The following is an 18,540-nucleotide window of genomic DNA, read 5'->3' as shown; positions in this document are numbered from 1 at the left end:
CGGCTAAAATGAGAAGCTGCTACCTGAATGTTTTGTACACTGTTCTGTGCTAATGATAAATCTCGTCGTAGCTTAGCGAATCTGTGCATTTTGTCAACCTCAGGGTCTGAAACCAAATCATTTTTCACATTCACACACTAATACACTATTCAGTCGCATATGCAGCGAATGTTTATACCTGTTCCACCTGTTCTACACTTGAAGACTGGTCAAAAAAACCTGCATTTTATAGATCCTTTCTCACCTCCACACCCCTGGCCAGTTGATGTTTGAAGTACGCAAGCTTGTTGGATTGTTGGTTTTGGAATGTTACAAGAACTGTCGGATGCAACCTGCCCAATTGAGATGGGGGGTTTCAGAAGCTGTTCGACCATCTGACAAGCATTTAGTTTGGAAGCAAACTGACCCTGTAAGACTCTTTGTTGCGTTAATGCAATGCAACCAAAGAAATCCTAAATATAAGAGGGTTTTGAGGATACTGAGGCCAAATCAGCCAGTCCTCTCAGACGGTGTCAGAGCTCTGGATACTGTGATGTCATCCCTCTTTGCCGCAGCATGGGTCAGCACTCACTGCAAGCCTCTCTGTACATAGGGCACTATGTGATTTTAGCTGCTAACTCTACGCTCATGGTTGCTGAGGACCGTGTGTGCGCTGATTAGTTGTCCTTGTGTATCTTATTTAATTACCTCAATAAATATCCAGTGACAGAGAAAATTCAGTGGAATAGAAATTGAAAGGGAAAACTTTGGCTCAGAAGGAGGATTTGTGCCTGGATTACCATGTTAAAGCATGGAGACACTGTTGGAAGTGAAAATGTAAATGCACAGCATGAAGCACCGCATAATAAGTTGTGGACAAACTCTATGTGCTTAGAGGTTTTAATGTCCACTACTTCGGTCCAGACTGAAATATGTCAACAACTATTGGATGGATTGACATGAAACTGTGTACAGACATTCATGGTTCCGCATAGGATGAATCCTACTGACTTTAGCGATCCACTGACCTTTCCTCTAGCGCCACCAGCAGGTTGTTTTGTTTCGTTAGAATTTACCTCATAATCTTGTGGAAGCAGTAACCTTTACTGCTGAGATGTTAGATTGCATGTCAGTCAAATGTAAGAAATCTCACATTAAGTGATAATGTGTCGTCTCTTTTGTTCCCTGACTTCACTCTGCAGCTGTCCAGGTGCACATCCTGAAGGCAGACAAAGCTGGCGAGTGGTGGAAGTTCACCGTCAACATCATCTCCGTCTACAAGCAGGGTGAGAGCCGCATCCGCCGCGGGGACCAGTTCCTGTGGGTCCGTGCCAAAGACGTGGCCTGCAAGTGTCCCAAGATCAAGCCTGGGAAGAAGTACCTGCTGCTGGGGAATGACGAGGCCTCCCCCGGGCAGAGCGGAGTGGTGGCAGACAAGGGCAGCCTGGTTATCCAGTGGAGGGACACATGGGCACGCAGGCTCAGAAAGTTCCAGCAGCGTGAGAAGAAAGGCAAGTGCAAGAAGCCATAAGCGGAAAAAGATGGAGAGGAATACCGGAGAGGGAGAGGAATTCAAGAGAAAAGCTGAGCGGGTCATTTAAAAAAAAAAAAAAAACAAAGTGAAAGAGAGGCAGACAAGAGGACCACAGACAGACAAGAGACTGTTTATGTCGCTGCTTTTTTGTGTAGAAGCATGAAGAGAATTATTTAGGATGATTTGTTTTTCTAGTGAACTTTTGTTGAAGGAGCTCACCTTGCAGATTTGGTTTTATGGTTTATTTTACTTTGAGATTTGTCTCTTTTGTGGATTTGCCGGATTTGCACCTATTACCAGCATATAAAGTTATTTGTGTTCGTTTTCTTTATCTCAGTATGAAATCATTATATTTTATGTTTTAATTTTATGGACATTTTCTGCTGGTGCAAAAATGACAGAAAAAGCCACTTAATTACCACTGCAATTTCGCCTCTGCATGGTTTTGTCTTATTGTACTCTTAGCTAAGAAGCAAGCTTGTTTCATCAAGTCTTCCCTGATGTGATTGAGGCAGTAATATTTCCTCCATTAAGAATTGTGCCATAAAAACAATAGTTTGTATTATTACAAACATACAGAAATGCATAGTACATTTAGCTGTCAATGAGTTGTCACTCCTTCCCTCTGTTGTACAAATTCAGGTATATCTGCAACTCATGAAACAAGAAATCTGTTGTCCTACATTTTTAGCTGTCAGGACTTAGACTTAGTCCTGACAACTAACAAATTTAGAATATGCAAGTGACAGAAGAGAACCAAGGATAAAAGACAGTATTAACTAAAGCATTTTTGACCTGATTAATCTCGAGCATATTTTTACTCCACTATTTGCCCCTTCAGAATTTACTGGTTAAATTTTGGTCGTTCAGTATTTGTACAAACCTGCATGTGAACGCTTCTCATATGAGACTGTAATGTTCAATTCACTAACAGGTGCTGCTTGTGATACTTATGTTAAAATTATGCTTTTTGGGATGACAAACTGCATTTAAAATCACTAATTTCACTTTCAGTACTTACAGTAACTGTGATTTTTTATTTTTTTATTTCACAACTCCAGCAGGAGTTTAACAACCGACTTACAAAAGGACAAGAGGCCAGCCACATTGATTGTTATAAAAATACTAGGAAAATATTCACAAAATCACGAGTTATTACTGGGTAGAGCTAATAGAAATAAATAATAATAAATATGGGTTCTTTAGCGGCTACAAAATAAAATGCCAAATGTTTGTTTTAATTCATCTCATTTACACTTTAGCGACAATACTTACTTGTTCTACCACAAAATGATTAGCGCTGTGAAAGTTACCCAAGGTAGGTCATTGTGCAAAGTAGATGCAACATTATTGTTGTGCAGGTGAAAGTACTGCAATGCAGCTGCAAGTACTGCATGTTCTCAGAGGATACTGACAAAGACGTGCATGTAGTATGTCACAAGTGCAACAAAGCAGATTTTTGTATGATTTCTCTCTTTAGAAATCTATTCCTTTACACCAGCTCGTGAGTAAAACTTTGTACAGTGTGTCAAAATGTATCTTTAAAAATTTGCATGAATAAGACAACGGAATGAAAATATCCTTTTAATCGACCTCCATCTCTCACTAAAGTACTACAATGTGGATGGCGACCGACCACTGAATCTGAAAAGGTGCATTTTTATGTGGAACAAGACTGTTGAGTGAGATATTCAATCAAACCCAATCAGTGCAGATTGTAGGAAGCAATGAGAGTGGGCATAATGAAAAGAAAATAATTTCCTTACCTCATGTAGTGCAGAAATGAATCCTAATGCAGAAAAATGAAAACATTCCCGCAAACTGCACCTTGAAAAAGTGCTCAACAATTACTTAAATGTATTTTTGAAAAATCCACCTCACACTGGCTTGTATTCATCTAGAATAATTCCTACAGCACTATGAGATTGCACATAAATACCGTTACAGTCCACACACTCTTTTACAAACACAATGCATGACTGTACATTCACTAAAAGGACAGTGTGTGCGACCAGTCAGAAGCTGCAGTCTCCCATTGACCTGTCACATTAATTCTCTTCACTTTAACACTTGCACAGGGAGAAATAGGGTGAATTGCAATCGCTTGACGCTGCTCGATTCAAACCACGTTGCTCATTTATTTGTATGCAGTTGAGTTTGGATTTCTCCAAGGAATGCGTGCTAAAAACCCGCGGCTCAGGTTTGTAAAAGCCCACAGTGTATCTGATGTATCATAAACTGGCGTTCATTTCAGTCCATCCCAAAACACTTTGAGCAACATGTTTGATGTTGCTGGTATTTGTTGTTTCACAAAATCACATTTAGCACCCCAGGTAACTATAAAAAGGGGTTTTAAGATCTTTTCACGACACATGGTTTTAACTAATGGACTCTCTACTTCCTTTGTTTTAAATGTAATCATTTCTGATTCTATCATCTCAGAAACCTACTCATTTGTCCAGGAATTTTCTGAATGGACTGAAATGCCTCCTAGATGATGACAAATTAGAAGGGTTTTTTTAAACCATGAGAAATCAAACTCACCTGGATTCAACTGTAAGATAAAAAGAACACATGACGTTTTTGCTGAAGTACTTCTCAGTATTTACATTTAGGGTTTGATGGAGTGTGTTTTTTTTTTTTTTGTTTTTTTTTACTATACAATCAGTCAAATGATTGTGATGTCAGTCCATCATGATGCTACGTGCTGGTGGCTCCTCCAGCACTACTGATGACAACATACTCACATATACAGTATATTTACATGTTCCTGCCTTTCATTGTTAATCCTACAACATAACATTACATGTCATTGTTTTTCTGTTTGGCACAATGTAATCTGTAATCCCAACTCTCTAGTCTCTGTAGCCTCATGCTGTAAATTTTACATCTGTCTCCTGAGCTATGGTTTGACAAGCTTCCTGATGAAATGCTATACACATACCTGTCAAAGCATTGCTTTGTGTTCATACTATGAATTGTATATGTTGTTTAGTTGTCACCATTGCCTTTTTGCAATGTTGTTTTACAATGCGTACTAATATATTATGGTTATTACATATGAATATATTTAATGACACAAGACATTGTGGATTTTATTGTCTTTTTCAATTATTTTTTTTTTTACTTGTTTGTGGTTGTTTAGATTGTTGCCATTAAAGAAGGAAATAATAACTACTGAACACACCAACCTGGTAGAACTAAATTCAGATTTTCAGTTGAAATAAACTCTTGTTACATTAAAAAACCATTTGCCTCTGTTGATTTGAATATATACATATTTTAATTTACTTAGTTATTAAGTTAATACTAAGGCATATAGTCAGTTTTTCTCCATTTACTGGTTGCTACTTTATAATATTACAAGTACAGTAGACAAAACAATATTATGCAGATTTGTAAATAAGGAAGTGGTACTAATGTGTCCAAGCTTTGTCAAAGGTCAACCCCAGCTAAATATCATATTAAAGAGCACTGCAATCCTGCAGAGTAAGCCCTGAGCATTAACGCAGACAGACAGGAGTCCAGGGACTATAAACTGGAAATGTCATTTATTAGAAATTACAAGCTGAATTGATTTACAAGGAAGGAAAACAGCCATGTTAGTAACACAGCCGAGCTGTTTGTTTTGGCTGAGAGCTATTCTATAAACATAATCCCAAGACAAATGATAACATTACATCTGCTACAGTAATGCATGGGTAAATATAAGTGAGTGTGAATACTGCAAAGCTTGCGGAATTCTTGTACCAAGTGTGAGCCTCAGCCCAGACCACAGACAGACTTATGAAAGGAAAGCTCCTGCTACCTGCGGGAGGTCCTACTTTTGGGTCAACATTCACCACAGTCCAGGCTAAAAATATTTTACAAACCTCCAAACAATTTGATACACTGTCAATTTAAAGAGCCAGATACTTGAACAACTATAAAGAGGACAATTTACACCTAAGCAATATATTTTTAAAAAAGGGAGGGTTACCATTGCCCTTCACCCAGCCATCAACTTGATGTATAGAAAACTGTACTGCTAAAGGACTTCAGTCTTTATTTCATATTGCCTTGGTTGGGCAGTCATCAGTGACCTTTGTGTCTCAATGTGAACAGAAAGAATAAGAAAATAAAATCTGATGAGAGACAGTGTTTAACTGAGAGTCTGTACATGTGTGCACCGTGGATGCAAAGGTTTTAAACTGCACCAAATAGTCACGTTCGTAGTCGTTCAGCACAGGTCCATGATCACTGCTGTCCTCCTCCGCTACACAGGCCACACAGCGATCACTACGATGGCTATAAGAAGCAGTACGATCACCACCAGCATCCCTGAAGGAGGACAAATGAGAAAAAAAGAAAATCAGATGGCAAAAGCCAAACCAGTTGTGCCAACTTTTATTTTTGTCACCAAATTCCATGAAAAGACCAAAACCAAGAATGAACTGATCCTACTAACAAAGTCTGTGTATCCAAAGCCTGATACAGCTTATTCCTCTGTGCCACAGACCTCTATTGTTGTACAACTACTATTAAAAACCCATTAATGTGTCACACTTTTGCACTGGATGACATGTTTATTCAATACTATGAACATGGCCACTGTAGTTTAATTTGAGTTGATCCCACAAACAACGTCTCTGTAAATACTTACTAGAGACAAACTAGTATTAATCCTCATCTAAAAATAGTTCCCAAACAAATATACTACTTACTCCTGTTTGAGTAACATTTGCTACAAAACTACAGTGCCCATCTATTTTAGAAATGTAACTAGCCATCCATCCATCCATCCATTTTCTACCGCTTGGTCCCGTTAGGGGTCGCGGGTGACTGGAGCCTATCCCAGTGACTTTGGGCCTTAGGCAGGGTACACCCTGGACAGTGGCCAACTCGTCGCAGGGCTAACACAGACACAGACAAGGACAGACAACCATTCACTCTCACATTCATTCAATACGGGCAATTTAGAGTTATCAATTAACCTACACATGCATGTCTTTGGAGAGAACCCACGGTAACACGGGGAGGACATGCAGACTCCACCCAGAGAGAATGTGTGATGTTGGTCTGGTCCGGGAATCGAACCCACGATCTCCTTATTGGGAGACAGGAGCATTAGCCGCTCTGCCACCGTGCACCCTGTAACTAGCCAATTACGCAAAAAAAAAAAATGTAACTATATTTGTAACCTGTTTTTAAATGTCTTCTGTGGCTGAGGGCCACAGAAGAGTAGGGTAGTAAGTATTGAGAGATGGACTAACGCATTATTGGTTGTGGTCTTTTCACAGGATTTGCATAATACGATGTCATCATGCTAACTGAGCTAACTGGTCTGCAATCTTTTTACAACAAACTATCTCTGATCTGAGCACTCTCTGTATGCCTGATTAGGGGAAAATTATGTGTGCAAGTTATGTATTTTATGTGTTATTTTTATGTATTTAGTATTCTGTAAATTTCGAAAATTTGAGAAATTGAAGTCACAAGTGTGTGTGTGAAAATTAGATCATTGTGCAGAATACTGCAGAGAAAAAATTATGTAATTTTAAAAAAAGCTTCACTGTGCTGTAAATAAATCGATAAGTGGTTCGAGCTTTGTTTTTAAACCATCACCTTTAATGTGTCTCACATCAGAATGCCATTTGGGAAACTAAGGGAAATCTGTGGATTCATAAAGCCCTGAAAGATGAGAGATTTTTTTTATCTTTTCTGCACAAGATATTACCTTGTATGCACCAGATAAAAAAATATATAATCTTTCAGGACTTTGAAATTGCAAATGACATGTCTTTTCGCCAGACAAAGCCTACTGTTACTAAGTCGTTGGACAGTATTTTATCATAAAATGTTTGCCTTATATTTACATTTCTATACCCCTTTTTGATAAAACCTTTGAGTTCAACAAATTCTCTTTAACATTAATGTTGAAAATCCAAATGTCAAGAAGCTGAGGAACTCCAAACCTGATTTGAGACAGACTCACAAAGAAGGAGGGGCATGCAGCAGACACAAGGGAATACACTTGGAAGAGGTAAGAAGCCTACATACCTCACCACTCATTTTCAAAGTCCTTGATCTAACGCAAGTCCCAAGTGCGTATGCCCTCGCAGCATATCACCATTTTTCTCTTGATGACTTAATGCAATTTACATGCATTCAACAGCCACAAAGGCTTTATTGCCACAGATTGCACACTGTGATAGGCATATGTTTCTGATTCTGCCTTGAGAGGATAATCATTGCTTTTCACTGATACTATGGAAGCAGAGAAAATGTGCTCAAGCTCACTCACACTTCATCAAAGTGCTTTACCCCCAGGACCTGAAAATATTACAGTTTTTATTATAGTCACCACCCAGGGAAAAAAAACAAAAACCCTCTCTTCCACTACAGGTGGAATTTTCATCCTTCGTAAAAAAAGACAAACATCTTTTGGGAACTTTACAATTTAATTTTATTGAATCTGAATCATTTTGAATACCTTACTGAATGTAGTTATGTGTGGCTTTTTTAACAAAAGCCACACATAACTTAATTCTTAAGGTATTTACTCAAGAGATTGACATTCAAAGTACTAAAACTCAAGTTTTCACTGTCATGACTTACTGGGACACACAGAGATATCGTTAATGTTATTAGTGGCACCTGTGCTTTTCCTACTATGACAAGACAAAATTTGCTTTTTGCTAATTAAAAGAGAGGAGCTAACCTACTGAATGAGAGATGAATTACATGAATGTTACCAACTTGGAAGTGAATCTAGAGTCCAACCAATAAATCACTGCACCGGTATTTTGGCCAATATTAGTGTATTGCTATATCAGTATATCAGATATATCAGTATCGCCGTATATGTCAGCCAATAAGTAACAGGTAACTGCAGAACTGAAATGCCAAAGATTTACAATAAGTGTCTCCACCAGAGAGCACTGAAAAGTTTATTTTTCAACTATAAAGTGTTTAGCTCAGTCTATATCTTATAACAATCAACAAATTTAAGAGATCCCTTTTCAAAAATGTTCATCTTATGCATTTATTTATATGGAAATTAATACCAATATATTGTAACCAAATTTCACTCAAAAACACTCAAATATCAACTTCGTTATTGGCCTAAAAAATCCAGTATTGGTGAATCTGAAAATTTAAGTGCTATGGAAACTCAACCCTAGAAAAGCTTTGGTACATCGTCATGGTGATAACAACATTGAGAATTTAAAGAGTGGTTGGTTAAATATATACAGGTTATATATATATATATATATATATATATATATATATATATATATATATATATATATATATATTATATATATATAACCTGTATATTTTAACCAACCACTCTTTAAATTCTCAATAGATATATATATATATATATATATATATATATATATATATATATATATATATATATATATATATAGATATATATATATATATATATATATATATATATATATAGATATATATATATTTTTTTTTTTATTATTTATTTATACAGCTCAGCTGGTCCAAATTCTGTAAGTCTTTTAGGGGATATAAGAGAGAAGCGATGGTGGGTGGCTTATATCATGTGCATCATAAACACTTGAATGCCTTTAGGATATGCTGGCCTATCCCTCAGTATACTGTATATATTCTATGACCTATACCACCAACCATGCCACACACACATAAGATATGGAAAACTTTCTCCAAGGGCGTGTTCACCCACTATTTCCCCTGTTCGGTTCCTTCTGGAATGGCACAGGAGTGAAGATTTCAAACAACTGCATCTCTGGCTGGTCTGAGGGCTGTCGGCAGTCCCCTCACTGACTCAACTTGTCCATTGTTATTTAGCATGCGGCTGGTATTTTCCCTAGCCTTTCACTTTGGGTTTACATTTCTCTCATTCTTTGGCTCTCTCCGCCTGCGTTACCCTCCGCGGCCTAATTGGTCGTCTTTCCCACAGGGAGAGAGACAGGGCGAGATATAAGCCATGCTGAACTAATTGCTTGCGGTGGTAGTGGTGGTGTGGTGGTCTGAAGAAATGTAGAGCCAATGCTGGTTTCTTTGCCAGGATCTGGGGTATGGCTGTAAGGGGTCCAGATGTGTTTGCATCACTTTTGACTTGTCATCTACCTCTTTTGTTTCTTTTAGGTATTTATGACTGATTGTCTCTTTCTCTGCATATAGTTAATTCTTTGACTACAGTATGTTTCTATTCTGTTTGAGGGGAAGGTGGTCATACATAGGTCCGCAGGACATGCATGTTAGAAGTTATCACTGGTCTAGACAGGACCTCTCCTCCTGATAACTTACACATGTGAGCATAATATAAATGTCAAAGTAGAAACACACGCTCAAATAGTTTTTGTGATGGCTCTTTAAAAGCCTCATGCTTAAAGCAAATACACTGCACACAAATTTCCAGCAATTATCTTTGTTTGGTTGTAAACGATACCGAAGCAACACCCAGTCCACATTAGATTCAGACATCAGAATTTCATTTAGCCTGGTCCAACATCTGTCAGCAACTCCACTTGACAACACCATAGCAACAATAGCAATAAAGGCTGAGCTGTATAACATACGCATATGTTAGTTAGTGTGAAGCAAGGCTCTCACACCCTCTAATGTCATATAACAGTCAGTCATGAAGCCACATTAGACACCCGAACTGACCATCACCCTCCTATTCTCCTTAGAACAACCCTGTCTGCCTCAGTAACTAAACAAGCCACTCCTGACCCTTATGAGGCCTCCAGAGGCTAATGACAATAATGGCGTTTGCTTGCCAAATAGATTAGGGCTTTGGTGTGACACTGATGCTGAGGGAGATAGTTGGTGTCTGCTGATAGACTGACCACCCAGGAGCTTTGGGGGACAGAGTCTGGGTTCATCCCATCTTAGAAATTTTCAGACACATCAGTAAGACAAATCACAGAGAAAACGAATAATTGGTGAGAGCCTTGGACAGACTGAGACAACGCCTGAACTTCCCTCACTACTCCCTACCATGCCCCCTGTTTATGGTTCAAAGATTTTTTCGGATCACAAAAGGCGAGGATGACCTTTAAAGAAAAGGGACACATTTTATGTTAACAAGGTTAAAAGGACAAAAACTTTTAATGGTTTTTGGCTTCAAATATTAGATACACATCTAAACATATGTAATCCTTAATTGTAATTTTTTTAAAGATTATTTTTTCGGGCTTTATGCCTTTATTAGATAGGGACAGCCGAAGAGAGACAGGAAAGAGGCGAGAGAGAGAAGCGATGACTCAACCTTAGTACATGGTGGGCGTGCTCTACAAGGTGAGCTACCAGGGTGCCCTTTTTCTAATACAACAACAACAAAAATAGTGTGAGCATTAGTCCGAACCCAACAAGACTAAGAGTATATAGCCATGTACTTAAGTACAGCGGTTCTATCAGCTAAATGCTAACGTCAGCATGCTAAGATGGTCACAATGAAAATGCTAACATGCTGAAGTTAAGCAGGTATGTTTACCATGGTCAACATCTTGTTTATCGTATTAGCATGCTAACATTTGCAAATTAACATTAAACAAAGTACATCTGAGGTTGATGGGAATTTATTTGGTTTGAAAGCATTTGGCCATAAACCAAAGAATTAGACAATTTGAAATTTTTACCCTATGATGGCTCAGCTCGACTTTCTTTTGGTACCAGTGCTGTTCTTTTCTGGATTTTGTTTTTCACTGCAGATAGTAGGTGGGATTCTTAGCTGATGGTCATAGTGACGCTGCATGAAACTGCCGTGGCATCATCTTCAACGCGACACAAACACAGAAATTCTTGCTGGATCTTTTAATCGGCAACCAAACAGAGGAACGTCTGCACTTCGTCAGTTGACCAAAGTGTGGTTTTGCGGGCTGCCATTTTTAAAATCTGGGTCGAGGGAATAAAAAAATTGTATTTGCTATTGATGGTAGGTGGGTTTGTGCAGGATGTCCCGTGTCTCGCAAGTGACGATTCTAGTGATGATTCTGTGGTCTGCAGTGTTCTAACGCCACCATTTAGTATCAGCTCAACTTGCTTGGAACCTCGACTGAGGTGATACTAAACAAGGTACCAGGTACCAGGTGCTATCCACAACTTTTGTCAGTGGATAACTAAAAAAGAATGGTTCCAAGCGAGGCAAATGAGGCAAAAGGGATTACACTGTTGAGGGGGGAAATTAATGCCTGTACTAAATTTCATGGCAATACATTACATCCAATAGTTGTTGAACCTCACAGTGGCACTAGAGGAAGAGCAAGGGGATCACCATAGTCAGTAGGATTCATCCTTTGGGAACCATGAATGTCTGTGTCAAATTTCATGGGAATCCATCAAATAGTTGTTCAGATATTTTAGTCTGGACCAAAGTTGTGGACCAACCAACCTTGCAATCTATAGAGCCATGCCGCTAGCATGCTTAAAAATTCTTCTTTGAAAATATTTATATATTTTTTATATTTTCTTGCAGCCATGCAATTTACCTCACTGGTCTGCGAATAAATTACCTTAATGAGGTAATATAAAAGAGATTAAATAGATATTCAGGTGGTAGAAAAAAAACATATGGTGTAATTTTGCGGTGTAAGCACAATAACTAGGACTAAATTGTTCTCACTGAAACCCAGGCAAAAATTAGATGTGAAAAAGGGTTTCAAATATTTATAGATTTCTCAAGGCAAGTTTTATTGAACTTGCCACTCACTGAGAGGAATCTCAGATGTGGAAACATCATTAGCAGGATGCATTACTTTAAGCAATCCTTTCAATCAACCATGTGAAACATATTCAATTGCCATTTCTGGTTTCCAACAGAATTCCGTGTCAGGGCAATAAGAGGAACAAGAGCTGGAAAGAAAGATCTAACTGATTAAAGTAGACAGAGTTTTAAAAGTTAGACTTCCCTATTGAGCAAAATTAGTGTTTCCTTGACAACTCCTGACTCACAATTAAAGACTCAGTTACTGCAGCTACATGCTCTTCTTCCAACACTGTCAAATGCCGCTCCTCACCCACAATGTCTTTAGACATCCCCTCTAGGCCAAACAGTACCAACCTACTTGAAATGCGAGCCACCTGCGGGATTCATGGGGTTTGCCGAAGTGGCCCTCTTCAAACTGAGGATTAGCTCTGCTGAGATGGGCTACTCAAGCACTGATTTTGCCTGATGGTGATGCTCTGGGGAACTCACACTACTCACCAAGAGACCCTTTGGTCCCGTAGACTAATCTGCCACACTAATCCAACCAAACTCAAAGCCTCCACTCCTCAATTCCCACCAACATGATCTAAAACAAGTGGTAATGAGTCTGTGAATCAGGCTTAGCTCGTTTAAGTGACAGCATTGGACCATCGGTAAAAAAAAAGAAGGTATTTACTGTTTGAAAATCTTTTTTCGATCCCTTACTTTAAGGAATATAAATCATGTTTTGTTTTGTTTATTCTTACCAAATCCCTTTTTTCAGTTTAACAAAATTAGACAAACTCCTCAAACGTATTAGTGTTTAATTTTGCCTCAACACAAAGCAGCCTTGCAAAATCTTAAATAAAACATTGTCTAAAATTAGTAAAATTATGAATTATCTGATTAAAGAATACATCAACAAGACTAAGAATCTGACCAGGCATTTCCATGCAAATTTTTTAACAGTAGATGATATGAACAACTTTCGGTACTCAAAAAGTATTGACGTGCAGTTTATAAATGTGATTGTGCTTGTGCATCCTCAGCTTCTTTGAAATCTCAAAGAAGGTTGGTTCAAAAACAAAAAGAAAAAGCATTGTTTTCTTAAAAATATATATGTGTTTTTTTGTCTTTTTGTGTCTATGTTTTGTTTATTTTTCCACTGGTCTCTTTTTGTAAAGCCCTTTGTAACTGTTGCTGAATAATAATGAAGGTATTTCAACTTAGGAACTGCTTTAATGCAGTTAAATCAAGTCTAAATCTTGTGTAGATTTAGAGGATAGCTGTCTCCACAAGCCTGTGCTGTACAAGAATCCAGTATGTTTCAACACAATGGATGTTTCACAACACTACAGGCCATCAGTCATGCACAGTATGCCATAGGAACCATGGTCGAGCAATATGTGGGTCCTTCCCTTTGGGTGAGATGACGTTCCAATAGCTTAGCTTTAACTGTTTTTTGGAGATCGCTGGTGCATGCATGCACACAAAACAGTTTTGCCTCCAATTCAAGAGTGCAAATGTCTGGCGATTAATACTGAAAATCCTAAAGTGAAGAACATTTTTCAAATTTCTGGAAATGTTTCCAGCTTTTAGCACAGTTCTGGTCTGTAAAAACTAAGATGTCTCTTTTACATCGAGGTAGCTACCGATAGTTATGTTAAGTATGCTCTCGCCTGTCAAAGCCAGACATTTCCAGCTTTACAAGGACTCTGCTGAGACATAACACCAAACGCCGGCTTTGGATGAGAGGTGGTTTAAAAAATAAATAAAGCCTTAAAGCTATGGAATTATAAACACACTGCCATGGAGAAAGAGGGAAAGCCCTCCAAACAATTTGTGGCATGTAGTATTTTCAATTCTTTCTCTGCTTGACACAAAGACGAGTGTCAAACAACTCAGGAGACGAACAGGGGGATGACAGAAAGGAATGAAAAAAAGGCATTAAGGTGAGACTGAAGAAGACCATGGGGGAATTTTCCGTTCACAGAGAAGGTCTGACACACACACGCACGCACGCACGCACGCACACACACACACACACACACACACACACACACACACACACACACACACACACACACACACACACACACACACACACACACACACACACACACACACACACACACACACACACACACACACACACACACACACACACACACACACACACACACACACTCTCCAATACATACAAGCATGCACAAGAACATACTTTGCAAATACAGTTGCACATATTTGTGTGAACACTTGTGCACTACAAAAAATATGCACGATACACACATGTGATGCATGTGTATGCAGGTGCACACAGGCAAACACATACACACACATGCCCCATGAATATTCTTCAGCCTGGAACTGAGGAGGGAGTTGGGGAGGCAAAAGAACAAGTTAAACAAAAAAGAAAGACAGCAAGAAAGAGTCCTGATTCTAACACAATTTGAGCTCTGGGATCTTCAAACAAACTCACGCTCAGGCACCATGGGGACAAGACCAACAGAATGAAGCATTCAGAGGGCTGACCTTCCTACTGCCTGCTCTGCTTCTGTCAGACTGCCTGTTAGCCAGGTCTCCTAGCACAACAATGCAGCCTTTGCCATAGCAAGGCTGTCTGGCGTTTCACTGGGCAAACTGAGCCTGGCTCAAGCTCCCACATTCCATAGATTGGCTTTAGCCAGCTAACACACCTCTCATGGCAGCCATTTTCTTCTGAAAAGCATTACCTATTGAGGAAAAAAAAAAAGAGAAGCAAAGTCTTTTTGTAACCGACAAAACAAAAGTTAAACAAACTGAAGCAGATCTCTGGTAATGGCGAGGGAGGGCCATGCATCCACAAAGCCTCTCAGTGAACAACTCAATTCACCAAAATCTGGAGATTAGCAACAGAGGCTGATGACTCACCCCATGTCTACACAGAAGGTGTAGCGTGAGCAGCATGTTAGCAGAGCAGCAGCCTCTGTGCTCCGTGTGTTTACACAGGATGAGTTCAGGCACAATATTGAGTTGTAGGTTACGTTTTGGTAACACTCAGAGCCCCACACACAATCAGTGTAGTTATGCGCGTAAAACAGAAGAAAATTCTTAAAGTGTAAAAATACGCTTTGGGCCGTGTTTACATGCATATAGTGCACAGTGTGGACAGCTGGACTGGTTAAAATAGGAGCATATCTGTTCCATCAGATGCGTGTGACACGAATGACAGAAAAACGCTGCTGAAGCGCCTCCTGTACCGCCATTAGGGCTTTATTTGCAATCTTCAGTACATATTTGAGGATTCCTCATAGGACTAGGTAGGCGTGACGGAGAGATCCAGTCCACCCACCATTCACCACCCACATCCTCTGTGCCAAGAGGGCTTGTCCCCATCAGCATAATTTTTTCTGCTCCAATAAGCACCATTCTTTGGTAAAGATGTTAACTTTGTATAGCTGTACCTAACATGATGGGCCTTGTATGTCAAATTACATATTGTCTAAGGGAAGCGCACGAGCCAAAGTTATTTCCTCTATAAAATCTATAATCTGTTAGACATGTGCTCTGTGAACTGCAGAAAGGAAAAAGAAAAAACAGGAGAAACCTGATGCTTGGTTGGGCATAGAAATAAACAGATTAATTGTGATTTGTTTTCAAGGACACAGATCAGATATCAGGCATGCTTTGGTCCCTGATACTAGACTAAGATGCTCCATAGTAAAGGAAAACAAGGAAGGCTCACCACAGGAGGCTGACTTTGTCTCCACCAGCTTCACCCTTCGTGTCTCATTACGAATCCTGTCATCTGTCTTGTCAACAAGATGTGAAAGGTCGTCGATGATTTCTGAAAGAGAAAGAGAAGAGAGGAGAGAAGGTCAATAAAGTTAATTTCTGCTTTGTATTATGCTGATATCTGCCATTATTAAGACTTCATTGTGTGTTTTAGATTTCTTCAATTTTATTACATAAAAAACCTCCCATATATTTTGTGTAGTAAAAGAAATTACCCAAAATGAAAAAGTGACTGCAGGACTTGACATCAGAGCAGTCAACAACTTCAAAAGGCAGAGACTGCCAACACACAGACTTGAGTGGTGGTGTTGGAGGGAGTGGGCTCTGTGAAAGCACCCATTGCGCTTTCAAATGGATTCACTACTTCCTGAATCTATTCTGGATTTAATCAGGCCCTTATTGTTCATGAGTTTTAAAGGCGTAAGCCCAGGCTTCAGGGACTATGCCTGGGCATCCAAAGAAAGAGAATGTGTGTTTTGTGTATGTGTGTGTGTGTTTGGCTCGGCTCTGTGGCTAGGGTCCTTCAGTAGGGGTTCCTGACTTGAAGGTCATCCAGATGGAAACCTGTGTGATTTGTTAGCGCTAGCCACTGTGTTGACATGGCATCTCAAGAGGTCTGGCCCAACAACAAAAACAGATAACTACTGAAAGATTTCCAAATTCTTGATTTGTTAAGATTAGGCGTTAAAATGAGATACTGGTTAGAGATAATATTAACTTGGAGTTGTGGTTTCGAGTCAGAACCCAGTCACAAATGGCAAATGCAACCCTAGACTGACTTACAAGTTAGTTGAAACAATTATAAACTAATTTAACTATTACTTCATCAAATTTACACAGGTATATTGAGGTGGGCGTAACAACAAAATTAACTGCAAACATCTTATCTTCCTGTTAGGGAAATCTATCTGTCACTCTCATCATTCCAACTGCCACAATGACACAACATTATGAATAAGTACATTAAGAAATATGTGAGCAATAACATGGCTCATTACTCTCATAAAATCAGAAGATTAATTATGATACAGAACTCAAATTGGCCAGTTCATCTTAATCGTGTGTGTTTGGAGATCTAGATTTGCGGCCTGTTTTTTATTACTACTCCAACGGTGATGATAGGTCCTGTCCAGTAACCTTCTAAATTGAAAAAGACAAAACAAAAAAAAGTGACTGAAAAATAAATAGGCCAGTGAAACAGAAACCAAGGCCAAGTCAAAGAAAAGGAAACACAGACTTATCAGCCTATGATAAATGGAAGTTTTACAGGGGTGGGAAGCTAGACTCATCCACAAACCACAGCTCAGTGCCAAGTTAAACAGATTGTCTTGTCCAGGGAGGGAACAACCTTTTATTGCTGCTGCTATATGGTAAAATAGTACTCAGTCAGTATGATCTAAGCTTTTTTTGTTCAAAAAACTGGGCTGCATGACCGGATTCTCACAGGTGAGTGAATCTTTGTCAATCTTTGTCTTCATGAGCACAACTGTGGTGAGAAAACATGTTTCATCACCGCTTGACAAGACAGTCTGTTTTTTGGCTGACATCAGATAATTAAGATGTGGTAATAATTCAAGGAAGGAAAGTAAAGCATGTCAGTTTGGAGGGCCAGAGTGTGAAGGAGCAAGGACAAGGAGATGGGAGACGTGAGAAGGCCGTATGTACAGTGTCCCTGGAGACTCCCACATCATCATTGAAGCATCAGGCAACAATTTAGAAGGAAGAACCTCTTCCTTTATTGGCAGGGAAGGGGTGTAGACACTGAACCATTTGTGCTGCGTGCCACTCCAACTAGTCATAAAGGATGTTTTTGGTTTGCTAATGCCAAGTTTCTTGATTCAATTCTGGTCCTGCAATAACATCTCAATTCACTGATGAATTCTCAAGATGCAGCAGCACTAGGACATGACCTTTAACTACAGCTGCAATGAAACGCTGAATTAAATTTTCAGAATGGTATCCCTACAAGGCACTGGCTTTTCTCGTGCATAGTCCTTCAATTCACCCTGTTATCAAGTCATGTCTCTGACAACATAATTCTCAATTTCCTATTGGAACTTTTGTTTCAATGTATGACAGCTGCTGGTCCTGGCTTGGATCTGCCAGACCACAAAGAAGGCCCTATTTCAGGCAAGCATTGTTTGTTTAAAATGCTTTTACACTGGATAAACCTCCAAAGCCACAGTATGGGAGAGCAGGGCATGTGCGCAAATCAACACAAATTTTCATTGCCAGTTGCTTTAAGATGCATTCAGTTATGCTTATTTGGCTTTAGAGGTGCTTTAGAAAGCACAATGGACAATGTGTGCCCTCCCTCGAAATCTTAATTTATAAGTACTGTTCCTTTTTTAAATGAATGGGAATGGGAATGTGAATTCTAATTCTTTTTATGGTCTTATTTTTGAAATCATTGCTGGTGACAAACAGCATTAATCTATGGAGTTACATGTTCCTAAAAGTCTGCAGTTCATAATAGTAACTCATCTTAATAACTATGCAGCTTTTTAAGCACATTCCTCAGAATGCTTTTGCCAAAACATATAACATAACATAATCAAACACAAAAAACTACTGCTTA

General features: G+C 39.1%; 2 protein-coding genes across 4 annotated transcripts in view; one reads left to right on the top strand and one right to left on the bottom strand.

Annotated features, from left to right (window-relative positions):
• Positions 1–5,473, top strand: part of ntn1a (netrin 1a) — a 63,003-nt gene extending 57,530 nt beyond the window's left edge. For both annotated transcript variants that reach the window (XM_044189798.1, XM_044189797.1), the window contains one exon: positions 1,182–5,473. In XM_044189798.1, coding sequence (XP_044045733.1) covers positions 1,182–1,510 — 329 coding nt within the window. In that variant the 3' untranslated portion in view covers positions 1,511–5,473. The remainder of the gene's footprint in view (positions 1–1,181) is intronic.
• Positions 4,145–18,540, bottom strand: part of stx8 (syntaxin 8) — a 46,271-nt gene continuing 31,875 nt past the window's right edge. For both annotated transcript variants that reach the window (XM_044189799.1, XM_044189801.1), the window contains exons 7-8: positions 15,913–16,014; positions 4,145–5,833 (exon numbers count right to left, since the gene is read on the bottom strand). In XM_044189799.1, the coding sequence (XP_044045734.1) occupies positions 5,769–5,833; positions 15,913–16,014 (167 nt within the window). In that variant the 3' untranslated portion in view covers positions 4,145–5,768. The remainder of the gene's footprint in view (positions 5,834–15,912; positions 16,015–18,540) is intronic.

This window comes from Siniperca chuatsi, linkage group LG3, assembly GCF_020085105.1.
Source record: "Siniperca chuatsi isolate FFG_IHB_CAS linkage group LG3, ASM2008510v1, whole genome shotgun sequence".
Lineage (NCBI taxonomy): Eukaryota > Metazoa > Chordata > Actinopteri > Centrarchiformes > Sinipercidae > Siniperca > Siniperca chuatsi.
The sequence above is the reverse complement of the archived record's forward strand: the minus strand, read 5'-3'. Positions and strand labels throughout refer to the sequence as shown.